Here is a 25,358-nt window from a genome sequence, read left to right as displayed (position 1 = left end):
TTACAGCACATAGCTAAAACTGTAAATTAATTAAAAAAAAATGTATGCAACTTTTTAAGTCTGAAATTCTTCTATTGATTCCCATGTAAACCATTTATTTCAGTTCACTGATGCAGAATGTGCTGTACGCTGCTGGGAACACTTTAGCTGAAAACACACAGAAGCCAGATGTGATGAAACAGCTTTTTAGAAGGATACCGTGCATTAAAATCACATGACAAACAGACAACAACTCAACGAGATCTATTTTAAGACTGTCAAATCTAAATACCGTCGCCCAACAATTTCTAAACCTGAACACTGCCTCAACAACATGGTGATTCAGAGCGAATAACAGAATGATAAGCTGCCTTCTTATCCAAGAGACAAGCTTTACACTCACCAATCCCAACCTGAACAGACGGTGACCTTCAAATGATATTGGGATACACAGTTTTGAAACAATTCATACATGTGTCCTTCATTGTCGCTAGCTCTGGGGCTACGAGAATCTCAAAGCAAATATGTGTGAATCATCATCGCCCACGATGCGAGCTTGTGGAGAAGTCAGAATTCAAAGCACGTTTTCATCCGAGGCCAAACGTTAGCTTATACAAATAGATATTCTATCTATGACATCATCAAACATGTAATTTTAATCAGCAAGGTCTTGAGGCAAGATAAAAACAGACAGAAAGGAATAAACATAAGAAATTATATTATGACCTCCCAAAGAATTCCTGCACTGGGGTCTGCCATGACTGACACAGGATACCACTGCAATTGTGGAAAGCCTAATTAAACATTTTGTGTGTGTGTGTTTTTGAAGTGGGGACAGTTGTCTAGCCAGGGATACCAAGATGTTTAGTGAACATGCCATCGGAATGGGTTTGAATTGGTCCCCCATAGCTTTCACTTTAAAATAGTTTTCTTATATTTGAAGAGAAGATGATTATCTGTTCACGATACAAAGATATTTAGGAAGCAAGCAGTCTGAGTGGGGTAAAATGAGTAACAATGGCCACGCCCCCTAGCACAGGCTTTTCATTTTTTGGTAGGCCGGATATTAAAAGGGATTGATGCATTCACCTTTTTCTGCGATTCCCAAAGAATTAGTATTTAAGTTTTTAATAAATATATTTCCAACTACTATTCAATTTGACTTTCATTCCGCACACAGTAAAAAGGTCACTCACTCATTGACAAACATTTTCATTTACTCTTACCATCCTCTGACAACCTTGATGGAGACACCTTGTGGAAACATCATTGACGTGGCATCCTGGATGTTACTGAGAATTTCGTGCTTTTTTCCAGAAAAGTTAATGGCGTCATAGATGATCATCTAATAAGAGGCACAAATCGGTGCAGACACGTTACTAATAATGAATAACACAATTACAGTTGCTTATATGGCCTTTGGTCACTATGTGTATAAATGTACCATGTTAAGTTTCCTATCTATGTATCTATTTTATAATGCATAAAGTTCTGGCAGGGCAACTCCTTGAACTCCATAGAGTTCACACAGTATTAAAATTTCTAAAAATGAAATTAAAAACTTGTGACCGAAGGGGATATACAGTTATGTTTACCATGGTAAGTTTACACAGTAATTTCTAGTGTGGTTTTCTTGCAGTTATAATATTTATGCACAATTTTATTTATCATGTTTTACCACAACAGAGCCCTTCAGTCCTCTCAGTACTTTACTTGCCTAGATTTAGCATGCTTTCAGTATTCTTAATTAAAAACTGCTGTGCTTTTACCATTGTAAAAGAAGGTGCATGCACAGAAGTTCATAACAGAAATAAATTGTATTTTTTTAGGTCAATGCCGTTTCTTGTGTGTTTGCAGGATATTGTTTCATAATGGGTCTTCCTTCCTTCTCACAAATTGCAAGTTAGTTTCATTGTATTTAAATTACAAACTGGCTGGTACACAGTTCCTAGTTTTCCTGCCTTGAATGTAAAATGCAATGTGTAAGCAAGTTAAAATGAAAAAAAGTTCTGTTAGCATTTACTTGTTTGTATGGACATTATTTTATGCTATGGTTTAACACCCTTGAAAATCTGGATGACAGTTTCCATAACTGCCATCATTTTACTCTGACATAACAAACTGGCATCATTTTGGGGGTTTGGTCCCTCGCCAGTGTTTTCAGTCCAATCTCCAAAATCCATACTCTGACAGAGAATGGCCAGGGTGTGTACTATAAATCTTAAAAATAAAATACATGGGAGATTAATGTGACCTCGCAGCATGTGAGCTCTTCTTTTAGGGCAGCAGTGTGGAGTAGTGGTTAGGGCTCTGGGCTCTGGACTCTTGACCGGAGGGTTGTGGGTTCAATCCCCAGTGGTGGACACTGCTGTTGTACCCTTGAGCAAGGTACTTTACCTAGATTGCTCCAATACAAACCCAACTGTATAAATGGGTAATTGTAAGTAAAATAATGTATAATGTGATATCTTGTAACAATTGTAAGTCGCCCTGGATAAGGGCGTCTGCTAAGAAATAAATAATAATAATAATAATAATGAAGAGCTACCAAAGCAATGCGAGATGAACAAATCTCAGCAAAACACACTGCTGACCTAAAATACCACTTCTCAAACCTCCTTGCAGTTCTGCAGTGCAAAACCACAGCCTTAATTCTGGTAAACCAAAGGAGTATGTTGAAAATCCAACCTACTTTACCCGGTCTTGGGTTGATCTTCAAATTCCTTGTATCAATCAGGCCCTACAAGAGAAACATGGTCAATGCATGATTTTAAAATAACACATTTATCATACCCTCTGTGTCAGTCCCAACACTGTATGGAGGGTAGGGCATGTAGTACTGTGTGTGTATTAGTGATTTAAAACCATCTTACTGTTGGCGTGCCTCCAGGTTTCGGATCAGACGCCACGCTGTTCGGAAAATCTTCTTCCGCCAAGTGTTGTTTTATAGTGGATTGTGGGACTTCCTGGTGTTTTGGGATGGATGGAATCGCTTGTAAATACTGATATATCGGGCTAACGCTGGCAGCAGAAGCTTTAAAAGGAATGTCTGAGGATCTTGATGTGTCCTGCGTGGTCTGGCATACTCCTTTGTTTTCACTCACCAGTGGTTCTGTGGAGTTATTTTCTTTTACCCTAACAAGTGGCCCAGAAGTCTCAGTCAATGCTGTACCGTCATTGCAGGTTTCCTCAAGGAGTGTTTTTTTCATCTGTGCGATTTGGTCTTCCTCTGTTGTCTGAATTGCATTGTCATCTCTCCTCATGCTGGAATCCTCAGAAGGAGAATCCACCTCAGCCCGAGATGGTTCTTCGAAACAGTCCTCATCTCTATTCGATAAACTGCTGAGCTTAAGCCTCTCGCTTACTGACTGGAGGAGAGAGAGGATGGAGAGGGCTTGGTCTTCAGCACTCTTCATTACCTCCTCCTCGTTTTCTGGAAGGTCCTCCATATTTGTATCCTCTCTAGAACTCTCCTCCTCAAATATTGGAGATAAAGAAAAAGGGTATAGCTGTTTCCTCCTGAAGTTTTGACTGAGCAGCATACCTTGTTCATAGCCAGATGCTTCTGCCTCATCTTCCTCACTAATGGCAGCAAAGCTGCCATCGACTTCATTCTTGTGAGATTCCTGCTCATCATACACATGCAGGTTAATAACAGGCAGCTCACTGCTGGAGACAAGTTCCTGTTCAGCACATCCTGGATGTGTGCTGAGAACGCTATCAGAATAGCCCAGGTCTGACTCGCCTTCTAGGACAGAAACTAAATAACTCTTAACTAAAAGGAAAGGCTGACCTTCTTCTCCATCTCTATGAGGGACCTCATGGAAATCTTGGGGTTTTGTAGACCTGTCACCGGCTTCTTCTGCTTGCCAGGCATCCTTGAGACATTTCGAGGGTGTTTCAGTGCTGGTTCCATCGCACTGGTCAGAAGTCAAAGTGATTTTATTTTCTGTGATGTCATTTGTTGTTTTTGTGCCATCGCAGATATCGTTAGCTGTGTCCGATTTCTGGGAAAGTTCTTGTGGAGCTGAAAGAATTAGTTCTGCGACTAGATTAGCTTTCGGTATTAAAGCAGTCTCGGTACTGAGGGAGGTTTTCAGCTTGGTTACGCCATTAAGCTCTCTGGTTTGGGCTTCAGTTGTAAATGGTCCACTAACTTCTTGAGCAACATCAGTAACTTGACCTGGGTGTTCCTTCACATTAGTTGTCACAACTGAATGGATTTCCTCTATGGGAAACCTTTGTGGTATGTCGACAGTTTCCTCTTGAGTGACTTTAGGCAAACAGTGGCTATGTTGCTCACTGGATACAGTGACTTTGGCTAACTGGAAAACTTCATTGACTATTTCTGTGGCTTTTCTAGATATGGTTGCATTGAAATCCCTGTTCATTTCTGTCTCTGTTGCGTGTAATTTATCTTCATTGTCTTTAAATGACACATTGACTGGTTGCTCTTCTGTTACAGTGTCCTGCCCTAATGTTATACCAGTGTTAACCCTTTCAGAAATGGATGTCATTGGTTTGCTGTTCTGAGTGAGGTTGTCCGCTTGCCTTTCACTATCATTAGATTCAATAGAGCTTTGGTGATACCTATACAAGGCAGATTCCACACATACAGAAATGTTGGGCTTAGTGTGAATGTCTGAATCAAGCAGGGATTCATAATGTGAATACGCTACGGTCTGTTTCATTTCTGTTGGAGTGCTAGATGTAGATGGTGTGTTTGTTTGAGTAGGTGATGCTGCTGAGTTCAAGTCCAATCTGAGACTGCTTTCATTTACCTTCCCTGTAGGAGTCTCTATACTTTGGCCTCTTGGTTCAGCTGATTTCAGTACACTACTTAAATCCTCTGAATTAACATTCAGCAGATCTGCATTCTCGGATTCAGAGGCGTCTAGTTTCTGGAGAGCTGCAGAGGCGTTCCTCAGGATATTTTGAACCATCTGCCTCGACTCTGATTGCAAGGCATGTATATTAATATCTGCCTCTGCTGTTTCTTGCTTCCTTGCTGGGATCGGTTTACTTTCATTTTCCTTTAGAGCACTGTGTTCTTGTCCCACGGTTTCAACAGACCTAGCACCTGGTATTAGTATTTCCTTGATGTCGGTTTCCTGAGCTTCAGGTAATGAAATATTATACCGAAACACTGGGTTGTTCTGGTAACCAGGAGAAGCTATGGACATGCTGTGAGCAGCCGGTTGGTATGTGTGTTCAGTTCCCTGGGGTCGTTCAGCTTGGCTGTGGAGCACAGCGTTGGCCTCTGTAAGTGACCTTGCGATGTCCTTTTGGTGGGATAGAATTTCTGCTTGCTCAGTTTGTCCGTCTGTTGCCTCGTTGAAAATCCCTGACATCGGCTTGGCAGTTTCCTTGTCAGAGTTACCTGCAACATCCCTTTGGGTCTCATTAGCGGCTGGTGACAGCACGCCTTCCGAGGACAAGTGCATATCATTCCCTTCCTTAGCTGCAGCTGCTAAGGATGCTAAAGCACTGCTGGAATCAGAGATCATGTCCATGTCTGCTGAGGTATGCTGCTTGGCAAGCTGTTCATTAACTGGCAGTGTATTTTGCTTGCTCTCGTGTAGTCCTGGACGTGGTTGATTATGGGGGTCAGTGTCAATGTATGCTCCGTTTTGTTTCAAAGATCTGATTGGTCCCTCAGGTTGGCTGTCCGTATTGCTATAGTCCTCTGGTTCTGACCCAAGCCTGGCGTGAGGAGAGGCTGTCCCTGGGTTCCTACCATGTAGACTCTCAGCGCTCTCCACATTTGTCTGTCCAGTTAGCTGGAAGCTGCTCGCCTCTCCAGCAGTTCCTGAGATGCCTGTGTGCTCGCTGTTCATGCTCTGAATGATGCCATCTTCCAATACTTCCGGTATAGGAGACGCCACTTGAGGCAGCTGTTTCCTCATCAGCTTTTTCATCTTTCTCAAGCCTCGATAGGTTGCATAGGTGACGGCGGACGGACAAGACAGATCGTGGCTCTGAGCAGCTGTGCTGGAGGTTGGCTCTTCAACAGCTGCTTCACCAGATACTAAATGATTGCCATTGCTGTAGCTTTGATCCAGCTGCCTGTTGACAATAAAAAAAACAAAAAAAATCAATAAATGAAAAAAAAGAAAATGGCCCTCGTATTCAGCAATTTCATTAAATATTTATCATCAACTATTAAACAAATGCTTTACTGATCCTTTGCAGAGATGCTGTAATCGGTTCAGTGCCACTGGTCTTTATGTTAAATAAAATATGCAATACTTTTTTCTAAGTATTCCCCCTGCCTGGAAGTCAGTGCGACTTTTCCATTCAATTTCCCATTACTCCTTTATTGCAGTAATTAGCAAACCCAGCACCATGTGTTCCTCTCTATAAAACTCAGAATAGCATTGTCTTGTTTCCTTCTGCTAATAATCCTTTTTAGCAATTCAAAATGTGCTAATAGTAATTGTAATACATAGTTAACGTTGGGGATTTTCATCTCTTGGTGTTCCGATACTTTTTAAATTTTTTTATTTTTTTTTATTTAATAGTACACAACAATAACTGCAAGCTTTATCGTGCCACAGGACGTCTGAATTCAGCTGCAGTGGATTCGAAAACACACTCATTTACTGTATATGACGTTTTTCATTTGTTTGCCATTCCTTATATTAAATCCTTTATCTTCCTTTCTTATCACTGCTCTGTTGCTAAGAGTCAAATCAAGGTAAACTCATTATCTGCTCTCTTTGTAATTAATATGGTTGTTTTGATTGTATGGAGTGCCTAAAACAAACAAAAAAAAAAAATCAGAAGTGAATGACAGAAACCCTTTGGTCTTTTTAATTGATTCCTTTTCCAGTTTAACTGAAAACCTCTGGATTTGCACACAGAAATCTGTCAGAAAGCTGTGCACGTCTCAAAGAAACCACAGTAAACAAATTCACTGTAGTTAACTGGTAGTCAACTGAAAGACAATTAGTTTTCTAATGCTAATGTGGTTTAATAAGAAGTGGTTGACAGTAAATGGCATTTGGCATTTTGAATGGACATCAGATGAAGACATTTTTAATGTGATCAACAACTCTGTGGATGGATCTGTTCTTCAAATCAGTGTTCAAACAACGGTGCTCAATATCAGAGGATTATTTCACAGGGAATTCACTTTTTGTTTCAGCATTTTCTTAATAATACATCATTCAATGGTCATCGGCTATTGGTTTAGTTCATTGACATCAAGGAAGTGTGGGCAACTTGCAGTTAAAGTCACTTCTGTACCCTATGCAGCCTGGCAGCATTAACACCTACCTCTCTCACTTCCTCTTTACAAGAGGAAACGTGGAAAATGTAGTTCATTAGATTGTACAGCATAAAAACTCTATAATAACACAGCCTTATTGCAACGGATGCAGCTCAGTGGTAGAGCCCTACAGCGGACCAATGTCATTGTTCTGTGTCACTACAATAGTTCTGACAATCATGTATCATGAACTGTATCTCTTCATTATATTTTTCTTCGTTGTCCACTGTAATTATCACTGTGAATCATCATTGTTTCCTTTGGTTAGCTGGCTCCTCCCCTCTGACTGCCTGCCAGTTCCACACCTCGGTTCAGCAGTCTGCAGCCCACACTGTCAACTAATGAATCGTCTACCTAAGTTCCATTTATCCCCACCCTGAGAGAAACTACATGCTTGCACAGGGAAAAGTGAATTCTCCAATATACAAGATTTGATTCAGGGCCTTTATCCAGCCTAACAGCACAGCAATGAGCAGCAAAAAGTAACTTGCTGTTGGAAAAATACCTTTCCACAGCATGAATTATGACTGCCAAGACTTGGAAGAAAACTGCACATTTCAGAACCACGCTGTTGTCACTTCCCTTCTAAGTTTATCTTGGTATTTTTGCACTGTATTTGCAATTTTCCCATGCTTTTCCCATGGTTATACGATGCATTTACCATAGTTAACCCTGGTCTGCCAAGTTTATTAATATGCTTCACCATACCTCGTTATTCTTTGCAATGCTTTCCTATGCTTTAACTATGCTTTATTACACTTTGCTGTGCGTTTACTATGGTGCACTTCTATAAGGGTTATTTTCAAAATTAGGGATTATATTAAAAAAACAAGTTTATTTGCACCCTACTAAATTTGACTTTGATTTTTTGTAAAGGTTAACTTGATTGATCATGAAAGAATTAGGACACAATCATGATATATTAGCGACACGCTTATTGAATTGATATTGTTTCATTTTTGTTAATTCAGTCAAGTATTTTAAAACGTATTACATTTAAGATTTTTTTTCCACCAGAGGTCATGTTTTTGTGGCTGTGACCAAATTTAAAACAAATCAGACAAAACCTGGAAAAATGCAAAACGGGCCCTTGAAAGATAGTTGTCTTTATCTGTGCCTGAATTAAACACATTTTCTGAAAATCTGACTGAGTTGATACAGACCAGCGGACAAAGGTTATTTGGATTAATTTTAGGAACTGTGGGTGTTTTACTTTAATAATAACAGTTTTTTGTAATGCATTCCAAACAGTTAAAAGTAACTTAGCATATGTCTCTCTCTCTCTCTCTCTCTCTCTGCTATAAATAGGATGATTGTTCAGCCTATTTCCTTGCAACAGCCTGCTTCCCATTTGACAAGCTTCTCTTACTTCTTACTATCAGTGTTGATTACAAAATAAGCTCTGAAAAATACAATTACTAAAAACCAAAAAACAGACGCCCTATTCATAATATAGGGTATTCATTGATCAACCTTGCCTATCATTCCAACTTTCAGATAGTTCTGTGATAGACACTTTGATTTTTGGTTTTGTCTGCAGTGGCCAAACATATTATATATATTAGCTAATCTTTTATGGTTGGCATTCCTAAAATTCAAAGTCATTGTCAAGCCTGTACCTGACACTGTTAACAACGATGTGCATGTATAAAACATATCAACCAATCAATCAAAGAATCAATCCATCCACGTCTGTGTTCTGCTGGAAGTAATGTGGAATGAAGAGAAGCCTTAAACAGCATCTGAGCTCACAGCCTTCTGTTTGGTGTGTGACTTGTGATGGAACATCGACAGTGGCCTCTTTTGTATCAAATAACAATAACCCAATACATTGTGAAACAGCAGTGAAGGAGAGGGGGCATTGAGTTTCTTACATTGGATTTGTATGAAGAATAATATCAGTAATAATATATATATATATATATTATTCTGCATACAAATCCATATGGAATTTCTTTTGAGGTCTTGACAGGCAAACAGTTTGAAATGCTACAGTTATTAAATGTACCCTTCTGGTATTAAAGGTAGAACTGACTGAAGACAAAGTTAGCATCCTGTCAACTTTTTTTTTTTTCTTTGCAAAGATGTAGCGTATTGCTAGAACATGCTCTGTTCGAGGTCATAGGCAAAGTTAATGGTGTCTGTTTACATTTCCATTGTATTTTAAATGCAGTTAGTAATGTCAATCAATCACCAGCAGGGTGACAATATTTTATTTGCTGCTGTTCTGGTCATTAAACCCGTTTACCTTGGATGAATAAACTTTTTATCAAAAACAATGAATTTAATGAGGACTGATTAACCTTACAGTTAATATTCATTATTTGTGCCCAAACAGCTGTGATTTATCTGATGTGGAACTGCACAAAGAGAAAGCCAGACACAAGTACAGCAATAAAGACGTAGAGCTCAGTAAATGTACTTATAGGATATCTGGACATGAAAAGTTAGAATTTAAAAGCCTCTGACTGTGTTCTTATTTGTGACTGACAGTAAAGCAAGACCTACAAAACAAGTCCCTTAGACAAAAAAATGGAATTCTACTTTGAACTTACAGTGAGTCTGAAGTCCACCCGTTCTGTTTGTTTGGTTCATGCAATCCAGGTGGAAGCTGGACTGGGCTTTGCTGAGATGCTGCCTCTTTGTCAGTTCCCAGATGGTCCTGTGCTTTCTCCACTCTTTGCCTCTCTGACTTCGGCTGGGACTGGCTCTCTGCTGCTCCCAGCTTCTCACTGGGGTCCCTCAGTGTTCCATTCTGCTGTCCTTCTGATGGCATCCCTTTCAGGTTCTGATCGGCATCTTGTGTCACGCCAGCCCCCTGCTGAGCAGAGCTCTTGGGATCCTCTGAATCAGACTTTGATGACAAATTAAACAGGCTGCTGAGCTTTTTGAAAAACACATCTAAAGGCGGCGCATCCCCAGCCTGTTTGGTTACAGGAGGAGCAGCAGCAGCAGCAGAGGCGGGGAGAGGCAGGCTGGCTGGATCCTCTGATTGGAACCTGACTTCATCCTTTGGGGATGTGTTCTTTATATCCGTGCCTTGGAAACCCTTAGAAAGAGTATGAAAAGAAAAAAAAAATAATCAGCGGTCTGTTAACTTTCTCGCCACACAACGCGACAGCGCTCCGTAGAGCTCCACAGTTTCCCGAGGCTTGTCTGCACCAGAAGCAAACACACAGTGCCGGCACTCAAATGCAAATCTGCCTGGAAAGCTGACAGCTGTTTTATTCCCCCACCCCCAATGCTGCCTCCACCAGCGTTAACCCTTTCTCTCCTGCACAAGCAAGAAGCTTCTAAGCAGAGCCTGTATGCACATCCTTTAAGGTATTTATAGTGGGCTGATCCACTGAGATGCAACATCTCCTGTCCTGGGAGATACGCTGTACCAAATCACAGAGGTTAGGAGCATTGGGAATGCAAGATGATAAGGTTTTCTGTTTGTGTGTTGGAATCTAACCCTTGCATCCCCCTGTACACCCCTCAGCTAGTCCTGCACTTCTACAAACAAAGCCCTGACCCTGACACCACACTGAGAAAAGGGTTCTTGACCATGTAAATGCAAAGGCACTGTTGTTACAGAGGAACAAAACAGCTTTATGTATAACAATAGCAATATTACAGTTAGAAAGAACAATAATTGAACTGCCTCTTCCTGCAAGTAACTTGTTTCAGTAGTTCAGGACAAACCCCCAAAACACAGAATTTGAGAACAGTGATGTTTTGTATTGATGATTATGGTATGATACAGATGAGTCATTTGGCCTCTAACCCGCTTAGTTTGAGGGCTCACCGAGGCGGTGGCGATTGGGGGAGGTGGAAGGATGGGAATCAGTTGCACATGACGAGGGGTACTTTTCTGGTGTATTTCTAATCTCCTGATTGGTTAGTTGAATGTGGGGCAGTCTTTCCTCTTGAACTAAAGTTATTCACTTATTTCTTCCTTTAAATATAGAATATATGGGAAAGCCTTTAGGTTAATTTTCAAAGCTTTTTATTCTAAAGTGTAAATTACTCAATTTATAAATGCCCCTTTATAGTAAACAAATGTACTTAACTGTACTTCAATATCTGAAGTATTTATTTCTAGGTTTCTAACTAACTTTTTTGAATTATTATTATTTATTTATTTTATTTTGCAGTTAAAGGCTTTGGAAATCCACCCCATTGAATAACTATTGAATATGTCTGCGTACTATTGTACAAAAACAAAGTCTAACATCGATCTTGACATGCATATCTTTGATACGGTTAAGATATATTTGAAATGTTCACCACCACATGGGTCATACTAATGTATTAACAGCTGCTCCCAGCCACAGCTTTACAAACCTGCCCACATTATATGCTGACACCCACGGCCCTTACTGTAAACCAAAGCCTACCTCCCAATGGACTCTCTCGTTACTTCCTCTTTCAAGAGTCTGATATTCTACACTGCTTTGACTGCACGGGGCACAGAAACACTTTGTTGTTGGTTTTTTTTCCCCCAGCGAACTTTAACACCAGGTGATGTTTGAAGAGGATGCTTTTTGTTTGGCAACATTTCAAAGGGCTCCGGCTGCACAGCACAGCATGTCACCACTGACATTTACAAGAGCAATCGGCTGCTCTATATAGATTTCATTGACTCTTTTTATTCAAGCAACTGTATGCTAGATGCTGTTGTGTGGACAGGTTCATGTATGTTTTCAATGCAATCTCTAACAGTGTGGTTACATTTTGGAATCAGTTTCATTAACTGCATGTGAATTGAAGCCAAATAATGCATGACCATCTGATGAATCCATGGGAGGTTCATAAACAAGCTCTCACAGTACACAGTACAAATTCTTCAAGACTTGCAACATTCCTTCAGAACTAATCAACCAATGACAATATAACTGATAATGCAAGACTCTTCTGTTTGTTAATTCAGTTTTCTTTTAACCAACACAAATAAAACCTTTAATATTCAAGTGCTTTTCTGTTGACCTATTTCGTTTTTTTACACGCTTTCAGACACGACACACAATTCCAGACTGTTCGTGCAGGACTCGCCACTGGTTTATACATAACCAATTAAATCTATTTAAAAACCCAGAGAAATGTAAAGGGTACAAAATACAGAGCAGGCAGACTGACAAGAAGTAGTCTGGGTAGCGCAACTTCCATGACACTTCCTGTAACAAACTAGAAACGCTTTTGAAAGCTTTCCTTCCTTTGCAAGATGTTGGATATAATAATTTTTTGAAAAAAGGCTTTCGATGCTTGCTTATGCTTAAAAAAAAGATTCCAAAACATAGAAGTGTGAAGCTCACAGATGTCTCTGAACAACAATGAATACAGGGTTGGCTTCAGAGCTAAACAGATTCCCTTCCTCCACGTTTCAATCATTTATACAGAATACGGTGCATTTATACAATACCGTGCTTTCATGTGTGCCAGTGTTTGCTTGTGCTCTCCTCCACTGGGGATTTCAAAAGAGCTCTCTCAGTAAACCTAGTTAGGCAGTCTGGACTGAAGGACTGAAGTGCTTTCGGCTATACTGCAAACCCCAATACACACACTCACACACGAGTGGAAACATGTGCGCATCAACATGCACACAAATAACCAGTTAAAGGGCCACGTGAATCTGTACACGGCATACATGCACACACCTGTGAAGTTACACAAAGGTGCACATGCACATTCTGGTATCACTCTGTGGTTTATAAACTACTTATAAAGCATTAAGGGTGCTGGTGAATTCAAAGGACTGGGATGTATTTTACTGGCATGTTCACTCCATATAGCTCTAAATGAGTGTGTCTATGTGACAAGGTGAGTGGTCCCATCACACATTACAGTGGCACAGGCTTGCAGGTTGCAGTGAAGTCTGCTCTGTGGGCAGCATGGGTTAGGGGAAGCCTGTGCTGGGCTGCCCACTCCTCCTCTCTCTGAAATAAAAGCCTGCGCCCCATGATCATGTGCGGAGAAATAATTGATTATTGTTGTAACTGTTGACTAAAGTGTGTGTATTTAAAGCGGCCAGTCTCGTGGGCACGTACGCACAGCAGCCTGTATACTCAAGGATTAAGTAAATCCTCATGCACACGCCAATTAGTGGTGATTGGTAAACTTACCACCAGCTGACAAATTAAAGGACTGGTCAGTCACGTAATCGGACTGGGGGACTTATTCTGGGTTGGAAGGCTGCAGGGTCAGTTTGTGAAGAAAGCTGTTCAAGTTCTGACAGCTGTTAGAGAATCTGTATCGGGGGAAGCGGTAACAATTATATTATTTTGTGTCTGCAACCAATAAGCACTTGGCTTCATTCCCTTGTTCCTGTGTTTCCTGTTTTTCCTGTGTGTTCGTGGGCTGCTCTGTCACACCACTAAAAACATATCACCAAAACTAAACCAAAATCATAAATGGAGACCGTAATCACAACAAAATGGTCGAAGACCAAAATTAAGTTGCCTGCTTTTGTTGTTAATGTTAATGAATACATCCACACCTCTGAGTACACTCAGCGCTGTTCCCAATATTGAGTTTGCTGTAGCAGGGAAAGTACGAGGCACACAGAACCGAGCAGGGGGATCAGGGGAGTATGAACTGGGAAGTGTGCAGTCGAGTGCAGTGCGGTGATTACCAGAAATCTATTTATTGCCTGTTTAGTGGAAAACCTGTGGCTTCAGGCCAGAACTTCGCAGCACAGAGAGAGCCTCTGCATGTGATGGCTTATTGTACTAAACTATATGGCTATATATGGAACTGCTGCATTGACCTAACAAATAGAAACCTGGTATAATTGTCATAACCTGTTTGTGGCGTCCGGACAGCAACAAGAAATACACAGGGCAACAACAGGTTGAGGGAACATGTATCACATAAAGGTAAACATTATCTGTCCATCAGTTAGCCAGTCTGAAACTTTCAAATTCATAAATACAGTGGAAACTGCTTAATGGGATAACTGGGTAATTACATCAACTGCAAAACTACAAAGCAATTTTCTTTGTCAGTTCACCAAGTGCAAACTATGCTGCTTTATTGATTCAACTATGTGATTAGATTAAGCGTTTGTTTTTTATTACACCTCACTGGGTGATATTGACGAGTTCTTATCATATAGGAATACGTTACCAGCTCTGCCATGTCCCTGGTTGCTTTCAGTTTACATTCTATTGAGAACAGACTTCATAACAAAGTCATGAAACTACTCAAACAAATAGTAGGAAATGACTTGGCTCATATTTGTTTCTTGCATGTCCTTAAACACAAAAAGGTTTGTGTTTCGCCTTTTTTTTTTTTAATCTCACTTATTTTTCCCTACAGCAAAAGATGTACGGTATTGTGACGGAAGTACATTTTCTTTATGCGTGCGGCAACATCTGACAGTATCAGAGCTAACCAATGCTTTAATACCCCCTTTCTTACTACTTTGCGTTTATGAAGAGCTTTTGTCATGTTATGTGATTGTTCCACCTTGCCTTTTTATGATGCCTGCAATTATTGAGAGTGGCTCTGTGTTCTGATGCTCCAGTACTGAGCTATTATTATCATTGCTCTCTATATCTGCCTTTAGCTGGCTTTCAGCTTGACTGGGGAATTCTAACTGCTGAGCACCGGACAGAGTAGCTCATTCCACTGAAACCATGGACCACATTTTCCAAGCATTTACTCCACTCTTTAATTCTCATTTTTTTAAAAGTGGTAAAACGCCTGTTAGTTTTACAAAACTAGAACCAAAAAATAAACTCCAAGCTCTCTTAAGCACCCAGAAGGTATTAGCTTCTCATTTTTATAACCCTAACATTATTTCTTCTCCTTTCAGAAAATAGGAGTTCATTGAAGACTGGAAAAAACGCTTTGAAAATACGGCCCCATGTGTCTACATATAGAGAGAGGGTGAGTGTGTGGGAAAGGCCAAATTGTCACATGACTTGAATGGAATAAGGAAGTCTGTTCACAGAGTTCTAAAGAAACTCTGCATGCAGTGTGCCAAGTCCCCTGAGGGCACCTACTCTAGGGTAAAGACTGCTAGGAATCTGTACAGTAAACAATCCTGCGCTGTACCTGTGATAAATCAGCCTGCAGCTCCTCGGAAAGGGGTTCTTCTTTGGTCTCACTGGGGCTGATTATCTCATTTTCTTTGTTCTCCGAACTGCAAAAAAACAAAGTTTGTTCAGATGTTTTCACGTTTGGCAAAATGCATACAAGGGAAGGCACACCATAATGCCTGGTTTCACTCCAATGGTCCACATAGACCGACAGGTACTGTAGGACGAGCAAAATGACAGATGGGAATATTCCAGGTTTTGCAAGATCTGTGACTAACACTTTCTGACAGCTACACTTATCATATATAACACCTAACAAGGTGTTAGCGTTGTGTCATTTAATATTAACTAGGGAAGTAATGTTAAAACTTTACAATGCATTCGTAAAACCTCAACTAGAATATTGTGTTCAGTTCTGGTCACCTCGCTACAAAAAGGATATTGCTGCTCTAGAAAGAGTGCAAAGAAGAGCGACCAGAATTATCCCGGGTTTAAAAGGCATGTCATATGCAAACATGCTAAAATAATTGAATCTATTCAGTCTTGAACAATGAAGACTACGCGGCGATCTGATTCAAGGATTCAAAATTCTAAAACGTATTAACAATGTCAACCCAAGGGACTTTTTCGACCTTAAAAAAGAAACAAGGACCAGGGATCACAAATGGAGATTAGATAAAAGGGCATTCAAAACAGAAAATAGGAGGCACTTTTTTACACAGAGAATTGTGGGAGTCTGGAACCAACTCCCCAGAATTGTTGTTGAAGCTGACACCCTGGGATCCTTCAAGAAGCTGCTTGATGAGATTCTGGGATCAACAAGCTACTAACAACCAAATGAGCAATATGGGGGGGCCAAATGGCCTTCTCTTGTTTGTAAACTTTCTTATGTTCTTATGTCTGTTCTGTTTTGCAGAGCTATAACAGAGGTTGAAGGAGTCACGTATAACCTCCTACTGTTGCATGCTGTAGCAAGTGCTAGTGTTTTGTCTAACAGTGACAGGATGATACTGGCAAGCTGGTTTCACACTGATAGGAAGTCTGTGGGACACAAAGCTAAACATCTATGGGAATGTAAACAAAATGTACTGTCAACAACGTCTGTTCTCGATAAGAAAGCGAGTCTAATTGGGGGGCACACAGCAGTACCAACAACATGCTGTATTCTTTTTCAGTCGGTTCATTTAAGTTAATTGAATCCAGACTGTTTTCCCCCTCAAGTAAGAATGTGTAACTGATTTGATTCCTTGCTCATGGATAGTCACATTTGCCCAAAACAGAACAATGCCCTCTCGCTCTCCATGCAACAGGAACCAATGCTTTTTCAGCTGTCTTGCCATGTGTCTTCCGGTCTCAATGCATGTTTCAAACATTTGGACTGTGTCTCCCTGAATATCTAAGAATATACACTCCACAAATCGACGTACAATACAGAGCACCCTTCAGCAAATACTGGAATACTAAGCATGCGGTTATTATTATTATTATTATTATTATTATTATTATTATTATTTATACCTTAGTTCGTAGCGGTATAGTTTATCATATAAACTAGAAGACTAGAGGGTTTCGCAGTAACGTGTATCGGTACAATACTACACACATATTAAATAAGCATAACACACAACCACACCAAGTCCTACAGAACAACACTATTAACATAGTTTACGGTACATATTAGACTTTAATCTTTCAGTTAATGTATTCGTATGTACTGCACGATACTATATTAAAATGTTAATTTAAAAAAGCGTTTGCTCTGATTTACTGTATGCAAAATATACAGCTACTCACTGCAGTCCGCCCTACCGGCTGTGACACAATCCTAGGCAATGATTACCTCAGTTGTATTCACTGTAATGTAACACAACATAAGAGGATTTCAGAAAAGTTTTATAAAGTGAACAGAACATATTTTGCAGCTGGCACCCTTGCTTACCTGTTAATAATCTCTGCCGTTTTGCCCACCAGTTTTCCATCATCCTCTGATTTGGTTCTCGAAAACAGTCTGGAAAAGTTTTTTGCTATGTCTTCCTGCCAGGAACTTTGCCTCTTCAAACTGGACATCGTTTCGCCGCTAATCCCAAATTTTGCTTTTTTTTATTCTGAAAACCGTTACGGGCACAGGCTGTGGTATGTTCACAACATATCTTTCAGACTGGTTTGAAGAGCTGTGAAACACGACTCGATGTACTACTGTACAGTACAGATTAGTTTCCTTTGACTTTAACTACTGCCATAAATCCAGAGAAGAAGGCGGAGTCTAGTAGATTTTTTTTTTTAATGATTTGTGTTCCTCTCTCTCTCTTCAGACAAGTTTTAACAAGAAATTACTTTACCGAAGTCGCAGACAACGCCGCAGGAAATGTGTTAAATCGGTGTTTCTTTTGCACACAGCTCGGGTTTTCCAGGTGTAACATATATCATTCATAGGACGGTTGTGAGTGCAAAGCTCTGTTTCATGACATGAACGTCTTGCTGCAGCAGCAAGACTCGTTTATCTGACATTTGTCCGAGCAGACTGGTGGTGCAGAGGCGTTAAAATTCTGGGATACTTCGGTTCCAAAGGTGGTTCAAATGTTAGGTTATTCTAAGTGACGTTAATCATACGTCTGTCCGCCTATCACTAAGCAAAGCAATATGCATTGCAGGCTGGGGGATGTCTGTGGAGTTGCACAGTTGTCCCTCTGCAGGCTTAAGGAGATTTGCAGTGTACAGAAAGGCACCTAAAGGGATTTGGATGAGTGCCCAGCAAATGCGGTTGTTTGGTGATACGGTTATTTATAAACAATTTAAGATTCGATTTTAAACAACTAGCCTTTTGAAAGTTTACCAGAATTTATTTCCAGGGTAATGTTTAATTATTCTGTGAGAGTACAAAAAGACAGCAAGCAGCAGGAAAGACGTTTTACAGCGGATTGGCTAGAGGACAGGAGCTGCCGCACCCTTAAGATTGGAGATTGGAGACACTATTCTGAGTTCTACTGAAACCACAGGGGTGCTTTAGGCTGAGTTTTAAAAAAGTTCACCAGGATGTGATAACTGAAACATTTGTTGTTAAGGTCCACTTTGTTTAGATTTATGTTGCTGACATCACATCCTCAGAAGTGTAAAGCACCCCTGTGTCTAAAATAGAACCCTCATCACGTGTAACCATTAACTTATCCCCTATGCAACCCTTTTGTTCTGCATGGTATTTCTCACACGCATTAGGGACAATAGGCAAATGTCATCAGGAGATCAGACACTTGGTAGAATTAAAACACTCATGTTTCCACATTCTATTCTTCAGAGTTTAATGCATTTTCTATTTTATTTTTTATATCGTTTAGCTTCTGGCTTTTCGGTCAATTAATTACAAAGATGTTTCATGGAAAACCGATAAACAAATTGAAAGCCGTATGCCCTTATACTGTATGTGCTAACTTCTGGATTTGATACTGTGTGTGCAGTATACACAACAAGGAAACAGATCAATGAATTCAAAGTTTATCATACTTTCAAATTAGTAACGAGGTATGTCCTGGCAGAGAAGTAGGTTACCCAGGAGCATAGTCTAAGGGCTGACGATGAGAGTGTGGATATATCTTATCAACAAGAGTAAGGCATATTTAGGCCCTGATTTTCAAAAGGGGCAAAATAAGAACTAGGTCGCACAATTATTTTTAATAAATAATGTTTTATTTATGTAACTAAATCAAGTTATTTATATTTTTAATGGTTCAACAGGTGGATACAGGACACATTTAATATTAACCCTTTGAAAGCCATATGTTTAGTGACCCAAATCAAGTTTTAGAAATCACTTTGCGGCCTAGTTCTTATTTTGCCCCTTTTGAGAATCAGACCCTTAATGTCACCAGGTTAGGAGGACACAGCACCCCCCAGTCATCTCTTGTTAGCGTTACTCTTGCTTGTAGAAGAGTTTTGTTAGGTTTGCTTTTTTATACTTTAATTTGGGATGCAACATGTCTTGGTGAATGCAAAACTATGAAACGATAAACTCCTGCATCCTGGTTGCCGATTGCTAAATGTTTTGCAGTTCAAACTCGCTGCTATGGACTGGCTGCAGTCACCTACAGGAAATGTAACAGGATGCAGCAGTTTATCTATACCGTTTTTGAAATATTTGCATATCCTAAATTAATATAAAAATTTATAATAATCAGATACGTTTGATGCATAATGCAGGTACCTCAACTGCATTAACCCTTCTAAACATTTACCATGGTATTTTTGCACATTTTTTTTTACAGTTTTCCCATGCTTTTCCCATGGTTATACTGTGCGTTTCCCATACTTTACCCTGGTTTGCCATGTTTATTAATATGCTTAACTATACCTCTGGCTTCTTTACAGTGCTTGCCTGTGCTTTACCATGCTTTCGCTGTGCTTTATTACACTTTGCTATGCTTTCACTATGGTAAACTTTTAGAAGGCAACTACAGAAGTAAAAGTAAAGATCCAAAATGTTCTCAGGCGGCACAATAAAACTGACATGTTAATAAAGCTTGATACAGACAAAAAAGGGGTCATTTCTTTTAAAACATTGGTTGGTAAAAGTCTTTTCATAGATGTTTTCCTTAACAACTTTAGCAATCTGATTATTTGGTTTTGCAGCTTGGAAATCTGCTCAACCAAGCTGCTGCAAAACCAGTTTTTGATGATTCTACTAAGCTGTTCTGTCAATGTGAATGACATCTGGTTCTGAAGCACCATAACAAGTGAGGTATCGGTGCAGAAAGACAGGCCACGTTCTTACAGTTGCATATAGAACAAGTTGCACAAGTTTTCATGACTGCCTATTTGTTTTACAAAGTTTATAGCAGAGCCTTATACCCCCTCCAGCCAGTTTCATGGAGGAATGAATCAGCACCCAGCGTCGATCACTTGAATATTTGAATTATGCAAGTACTTTAGTTGCACCACAGAATAAGGAAAAAAAAAACAGAAGACCTGCTTGACCTTTATTAGCCCAAAGCGTCTGTGAGAAAATGCATTATTATCAAGTCAAAGTCATAACATACAATTAGAACAGTCTGTAGTGGGGCTGGGTAAGTAGGACCTTGAGAAATTCACAACACAGTTTACACAAACTGCCTCATCTACCATTCAGTCCTGTACTTCCAGATATTAATATCACCAATTAAACTGAGCTACAGAATATTTAATCAACACATTACATGTTATAAAACAATAAAGTTAGCAATAAAGTTCTCTTTATTCTGGAGACAGAATCTCATTTAAAAGCTGTCCACTAAATGAAATTTATAATTAAAGTTCGGGAGGAGGGTCAGACACCAATCTCCGCATCACCAAATTGAATCATTCAATTTACACATTAGCTAATTTAAATTGTTAGCACTATAAATACCATCTTCACTTATCTCTCAGTTGCGTTTTGATTTCATCATAACCCACCACCTCCCCATCTCCACCTTTCTTAATAACAGTTTTTATGTTTTATCAAATGGGGGTCTCAGCCTCGTCCAGTCGGCCAGGCAGCGAACCCTCAAACCAAGTTAGGTTTGATGCCAAATGAATGTGTATATACAGCATACTTTTCTGTTAAATCGCATACTCCGCATTCTCTACAATAAATATTTGTACTAAAACATTTTGTGATTGGTGTTTGTCCCGAACTACTGAACATTGTTTTAGTTGAAATGCTAGATACCCTTTTGCAAGAGGATTGTCAGGTTGTCAGTCACAAGTGCTGAGTTAAGGTCATGTCCCGTTCAGCTGAGTAATAGATAAGCAAGTGGAAAGAATGCAACATCAACACATGGGGCTGGTGTGGAGGACAGGATTGGTGTGCTTTACATTCCTTTAAGGGCTCTAAAACCACAAGTGTTTCCAGTATATCCACTTATTGCTCCAGATAATCATTCGCTTCAGTTTCTATTAGTTTATTAATATCCATAACACATATGGATACACTTCAAATACATTAACTCCGCTGTACTTGCATTGTTACATACATGCACTGTACTTACAACAAAAGGACACATTCAGGAAAATAACTTACATCATGCATGGAGCTTCATAATACACCTCATGCATCTTCACAATCACAGAACTATGTGCTAAGTGCATATTATAATTCATTTATAATAATTCTTCAACACTTTAACTGTGGGCATGTTTACATTGAAGACTGTTTAAATAGTATTTGTCAAGACTGTTTTTAAGAATATCTCCTCCTTTGGTGAGGGAACATTTGTTGAGCTCATTAGTCATGCTTTTGGCAAACATACAAAATGAAGAACGATTTAACAAGTGTCACCTAAAGAGTGCTGCAGTATCACGATGAAGGACCAGCACTTGCTGCTCTCAGTCCTAAACTAATTCTGAGCAGCTGTCTGCCAGCTCCTCCTATACATACAAGCTAAAGAGGCAATTAACCAATTGAGCCTGACCACATTCTGTTGTGTTAACCCCTTCCTGCCCTGCCACAGGTTGGTTGGATGTTAGTAAACTTGATAAATAATGATCTAAGCAGAATCTGGACTGGAGAATGATACACAACAAATGCTAAACAAGTATGGCATTACAAGTGCACCGAGCAGTGTTAGCCAGGGTTTTAAAGAGAGGATTTCCTGTATTCTCCTACCTTATAATCAGTGAGCACTCAGCACACATCCCACCCTCTCCCTAGGGAATTTCAGAAACTTGTGATATCCTCAAAATGACTGGTCAAACAGCATGGTTGGTGATTTCGATTAAAAAAAGGATTTTACTCGTTGATGCTGTGAGTGTCCCAGTGGATGGTAAGCATGCATTCAACATACATACATACATGACTCAATATTGGGAGCTTAATCAGTTTTATACATACACATTGTGTTTGAGATTTATTTCTATCACACAATTTTATCTTGGTAAGTAAAAATCTCTATATTTTCTTTTCCAGTTTAGGAACTTCTTTTTTGTTGTTGTTGTTAACTGATCTGGAAAATAATAATTTAAACTTCAACAAAAGCATGCACGATGTATTAATCTTTATTTGTTTCTATACGTTTATTAATAGTAAACTCATCTAGGTTAAACACTTCACTACATGATACTCCACTGTACTTGCATTGTTAAATGCATGTACTGTACTCAAAACAAAAGGTTCCGTTCAGGAAAATAACTGTGTTCACTTTCTTAAATACGAATTGCATGGTTGGTGACTGCGATTAAAACAAGGATTCTACCACTTGATTTTTGTGAGTGACCCGGTGGATGGTAAGCATGCATTCATCTTAAGCATTTGAAAATAGCAACAACAGCATGCACGCTGTATCATCTTTATTTGGATATCTAAGTGTTCTGCTTCTAGTCAGTAGAGGGCGCTCGTGTTGCATAATACAGTATTTACAACAAAGTCATTTGCACTGCCAAGCTTGATCAGTCAGACCCCATTCACACTTGATATAGAAACTTTGTTCTCGATACAGAAATCACAAAAGAGCAGGAAAAGGGTAAAACAGGAGGGATCCAACACCCTGTATACTTTCATGTGACACATTGAAAAGAAAACCTGGGAAACTAAGAAACTCCAACAGCAGTTTATAAGGGATGTTCTCTCACTGAAGCCAGGTTTCCAACGCCAAAGTTCTGTGTATTGGTGGAACAAGGCAAAGTGTGCCCCCTGCTGGTGTCCATGAGAAACAATGAAATCTTCCATGAAGGGATAAAACTGCCAGCTGACAAAGTAAAGGTGCCTGCCCAGTACTGACTGAATGTGACAGATTCTGTGTTCTGTTGTTGTTCTGCATTAGCAAAGTTCTCAACAACGTGTATTGAAAGTCACTCGGGGGGAAAAAAAACACTGCATGTTCTCTCCCACTAGGGTTTTCATACGGTATGACTCCATGTACACCAAGACAGTTAGGACAGTCCAGGCTTTTCAACTCACACCCTAATGCATTCTGGTAAGTGTAGTCCTGCTGTGAAAAATACCTGAGACAGGTAAAACCTGTTTGTATTTTATTGATTCTTTTACATGTTGTTATGCCAATGTACATTACCCAAGTCTCCCACTGCGTATTGGAGTATTGTATACAGCAGTGTGGAGTAGTGGTTAGGGCTCTGGACTCTTGACCGGAGGTTCATGGGTTCAATCCCAGGTGGGGGACACTGCTGCTGTACCCTTGAGCAAGGTACTTTACCTAGATTGCTCCAGTAAAAACCCAACTGTATAAATGGGTAATTGTATGTAAAAAATAATGTGATAACTTGTAACAATTGTAAGTCGCCCTGGATAAGGGCATCTGCTAAGAAATAAATAATAATAATAATAATAATAATAATATACAGTATATATAGACTATCGTATGAGGAGCCGCACAATAAGAGATGATATCTGCTGAACGAGAGGGCAGAGCGGGTACCTGCTGCTTGCATTGTAGCCTGTACTATATTCTTATCACATAGAGTTAAATAAGAATAATTACACTTTATAGAACATTTTAGTGTGGTGTCATTTCCACATGATGTGTTATAATCCGATACAAAGAAATGCACAATGGTTTTAACACATCAAGATCAGGGTCTGCTGCGTGTATATATCGTACTGTATTATTTGGTGTAGTGTATTGCTTTCTCAAGGATGAACGGCGAGTCACAGAGAGAAAGACAGATGAAGCTCAATTACTCCAAGTCACCGTGTGGCTATGGTGTCTTCAATCTATTTCATTATCACCTCCATCTGTCCTGACACATGTTCTTTTAATAGATCACTTTGCTGTGTGCGTGTCCCCCCTGGCACATCCTTAATCTAGGGATCTATGGGGTTCATATTGTTAAGATAGAGGGATTTTACTTTAGCAGCCCTATGGGAAAATACACTGAACCGGAGCTGCTAATGCAGCTGGTATTAAGAATCATGTCAAAGAGATGCCTGCGACATGTAATGTCTGATATTTTTTTAGGACCCTGCATTTCAAATGAAAAAATAATGCAGCTACCCATATGAAAGATCAAAGCAGGTTGAGATTTCATACTGCAATGCTGTTTTTATTAAGTAGAAGAAGAAGAGACATTTAAATGAGCAACTCTGCCTACTCTGTATTTATACAGACATGGAATAGGTCAGGCTGGTTGAAAGGTCACGTTGTCATATCGTTTCTTTCATTCAGTATTCTCCAGGCAAGCTCAATGCCAGGTAAAGGCAGAGTTAGAGAAAAATGCTAATAGCTAGAGAAACAGAACCCAGAACCGCACAGAATGATTACACACACACACACAAAAAGGGAAAAAAATACATGTTTGGGGGAAGAAATTGGGATATAAAAAGTTTGCATCGGTCCAAAGTCTTTGTAAATCTCATTCTGCCAAAAACAGTACCAGTACTATGGTATTTTTAACCTTTATCATAACTATGCGTTGTATCTTTGAAGGATACAAATAACACAATTAAATTCTTTCTTTTCAGGATGTCATTTTTCACTTTTGTTTTCTTACTTTATTCACTTGGTCTAAGTCACTATAGCCAACTAACACACATCTTGGCAGTAAAAGCATACACACAAAACACAAGAGAACCCCAGGTTAAAGAGTAAATAGCGGGGTTCTGAAAAATATAGCGTTCCACGTCCCCACATGCTGCTACAACTGTTTAAATATTTTCATTGTTATCATCCTGACTTACACTTTTAAAGCTCTTTTTAAAATGTCCGCTCTAGTGCCCACATTGTCAAATAAGTAACACAGCAATAACAATCCATGATGTGGTATGGAACAGAAAAGCCAGAGAACTTGTTATGTTTTTTTTTGTTTTTTTTTTAAAAAAGGACAGAACCCCAGTGCACTAGGGCAGCCATTTTGAAAAGAGCTTTGAAACAGACTTTAAAGTTTTAAGTGTAAAAAGCTGTCAGGATGTTAACAATGAAAAGAAAAATTACAAGTACATTATTTAAACAGTTGTAGCAACAAGTGGGGATATAGAACGTTATGTTTTTCAGAGCCCCGCTACCTACTCCAAGTAAGAAAGCGAATACATTCTAATAACATTAAAACAGTGTTTGAAGCTAAATGTTATTAAAACATGCTTCCCCACCCATGGGGTCTTGCCTAATAATTGAATGAAAAGCTACCAG

At 39.5% G+C, this 25,358-nt stretch overlaps 1 protein-coding gene across 1 annotated transcript in view; it reads right to left on the bottom strand.

The window, feature by feature from the left end:
* The window catches only part of LOC117972662 (uncharacterized), a 35,371-nt gene extending 17,371 nt beyond the window's left edge, over positions 1 to 18,000 (bottom strand). Inside the window, exons 1-6 of the mRNA XM_059028180.1 lie at positions 17,213 to 18,000; positions 15,290 to 15,377; positions 9,805 to 10,298; positions 2,853 to 6,045; positions 2,672 to 2,719; positions 1,206 to 1,324 (exon numbers count right to left, since the gene is read on the bottom strand). Coding sequence (XP_058884163.1) covers positions 1,206 to 1,324; positions 2,672 to 2,719; positions 2,853 to 6,045; positions 9,805 to 10,298; positions 15,290 to 15,377; positions 17,213 to 17,340 — 4,070 coding nt within the window. The 5' untranslated portion in view covers positions 17,341 to 18,000. The remainder of the gene's footprint in view (positions 1 to 1,205; positions 1,325 to 2,671; positions 2,720 to 2,852; positions 6,046 to 9,804; positions 10,299 to 15,289; positions 15,378 to 17,212) is intronic.
* Between the last annotated feature and the right edge of the window lie 7,358 nt (positions 18,001 to 25,358).

This window comes from Acipenser ruthenus, chromosome 8, assembly GCF_902713425.1.
Source record: "Acipenser ruthenus chromosome 8, fAciRut3.2 maternal haplotype, whole genome shotgun sequence".
NCBI lineage: Eukaryota > Metazoa > Chordata > Actinopteri > Acipenseriformes > Acipenseridae > Acipenser > Acipenser ruthenus.
This window is presented reverse-complemented; position numbering and strand designations above follow the sequence as displayed.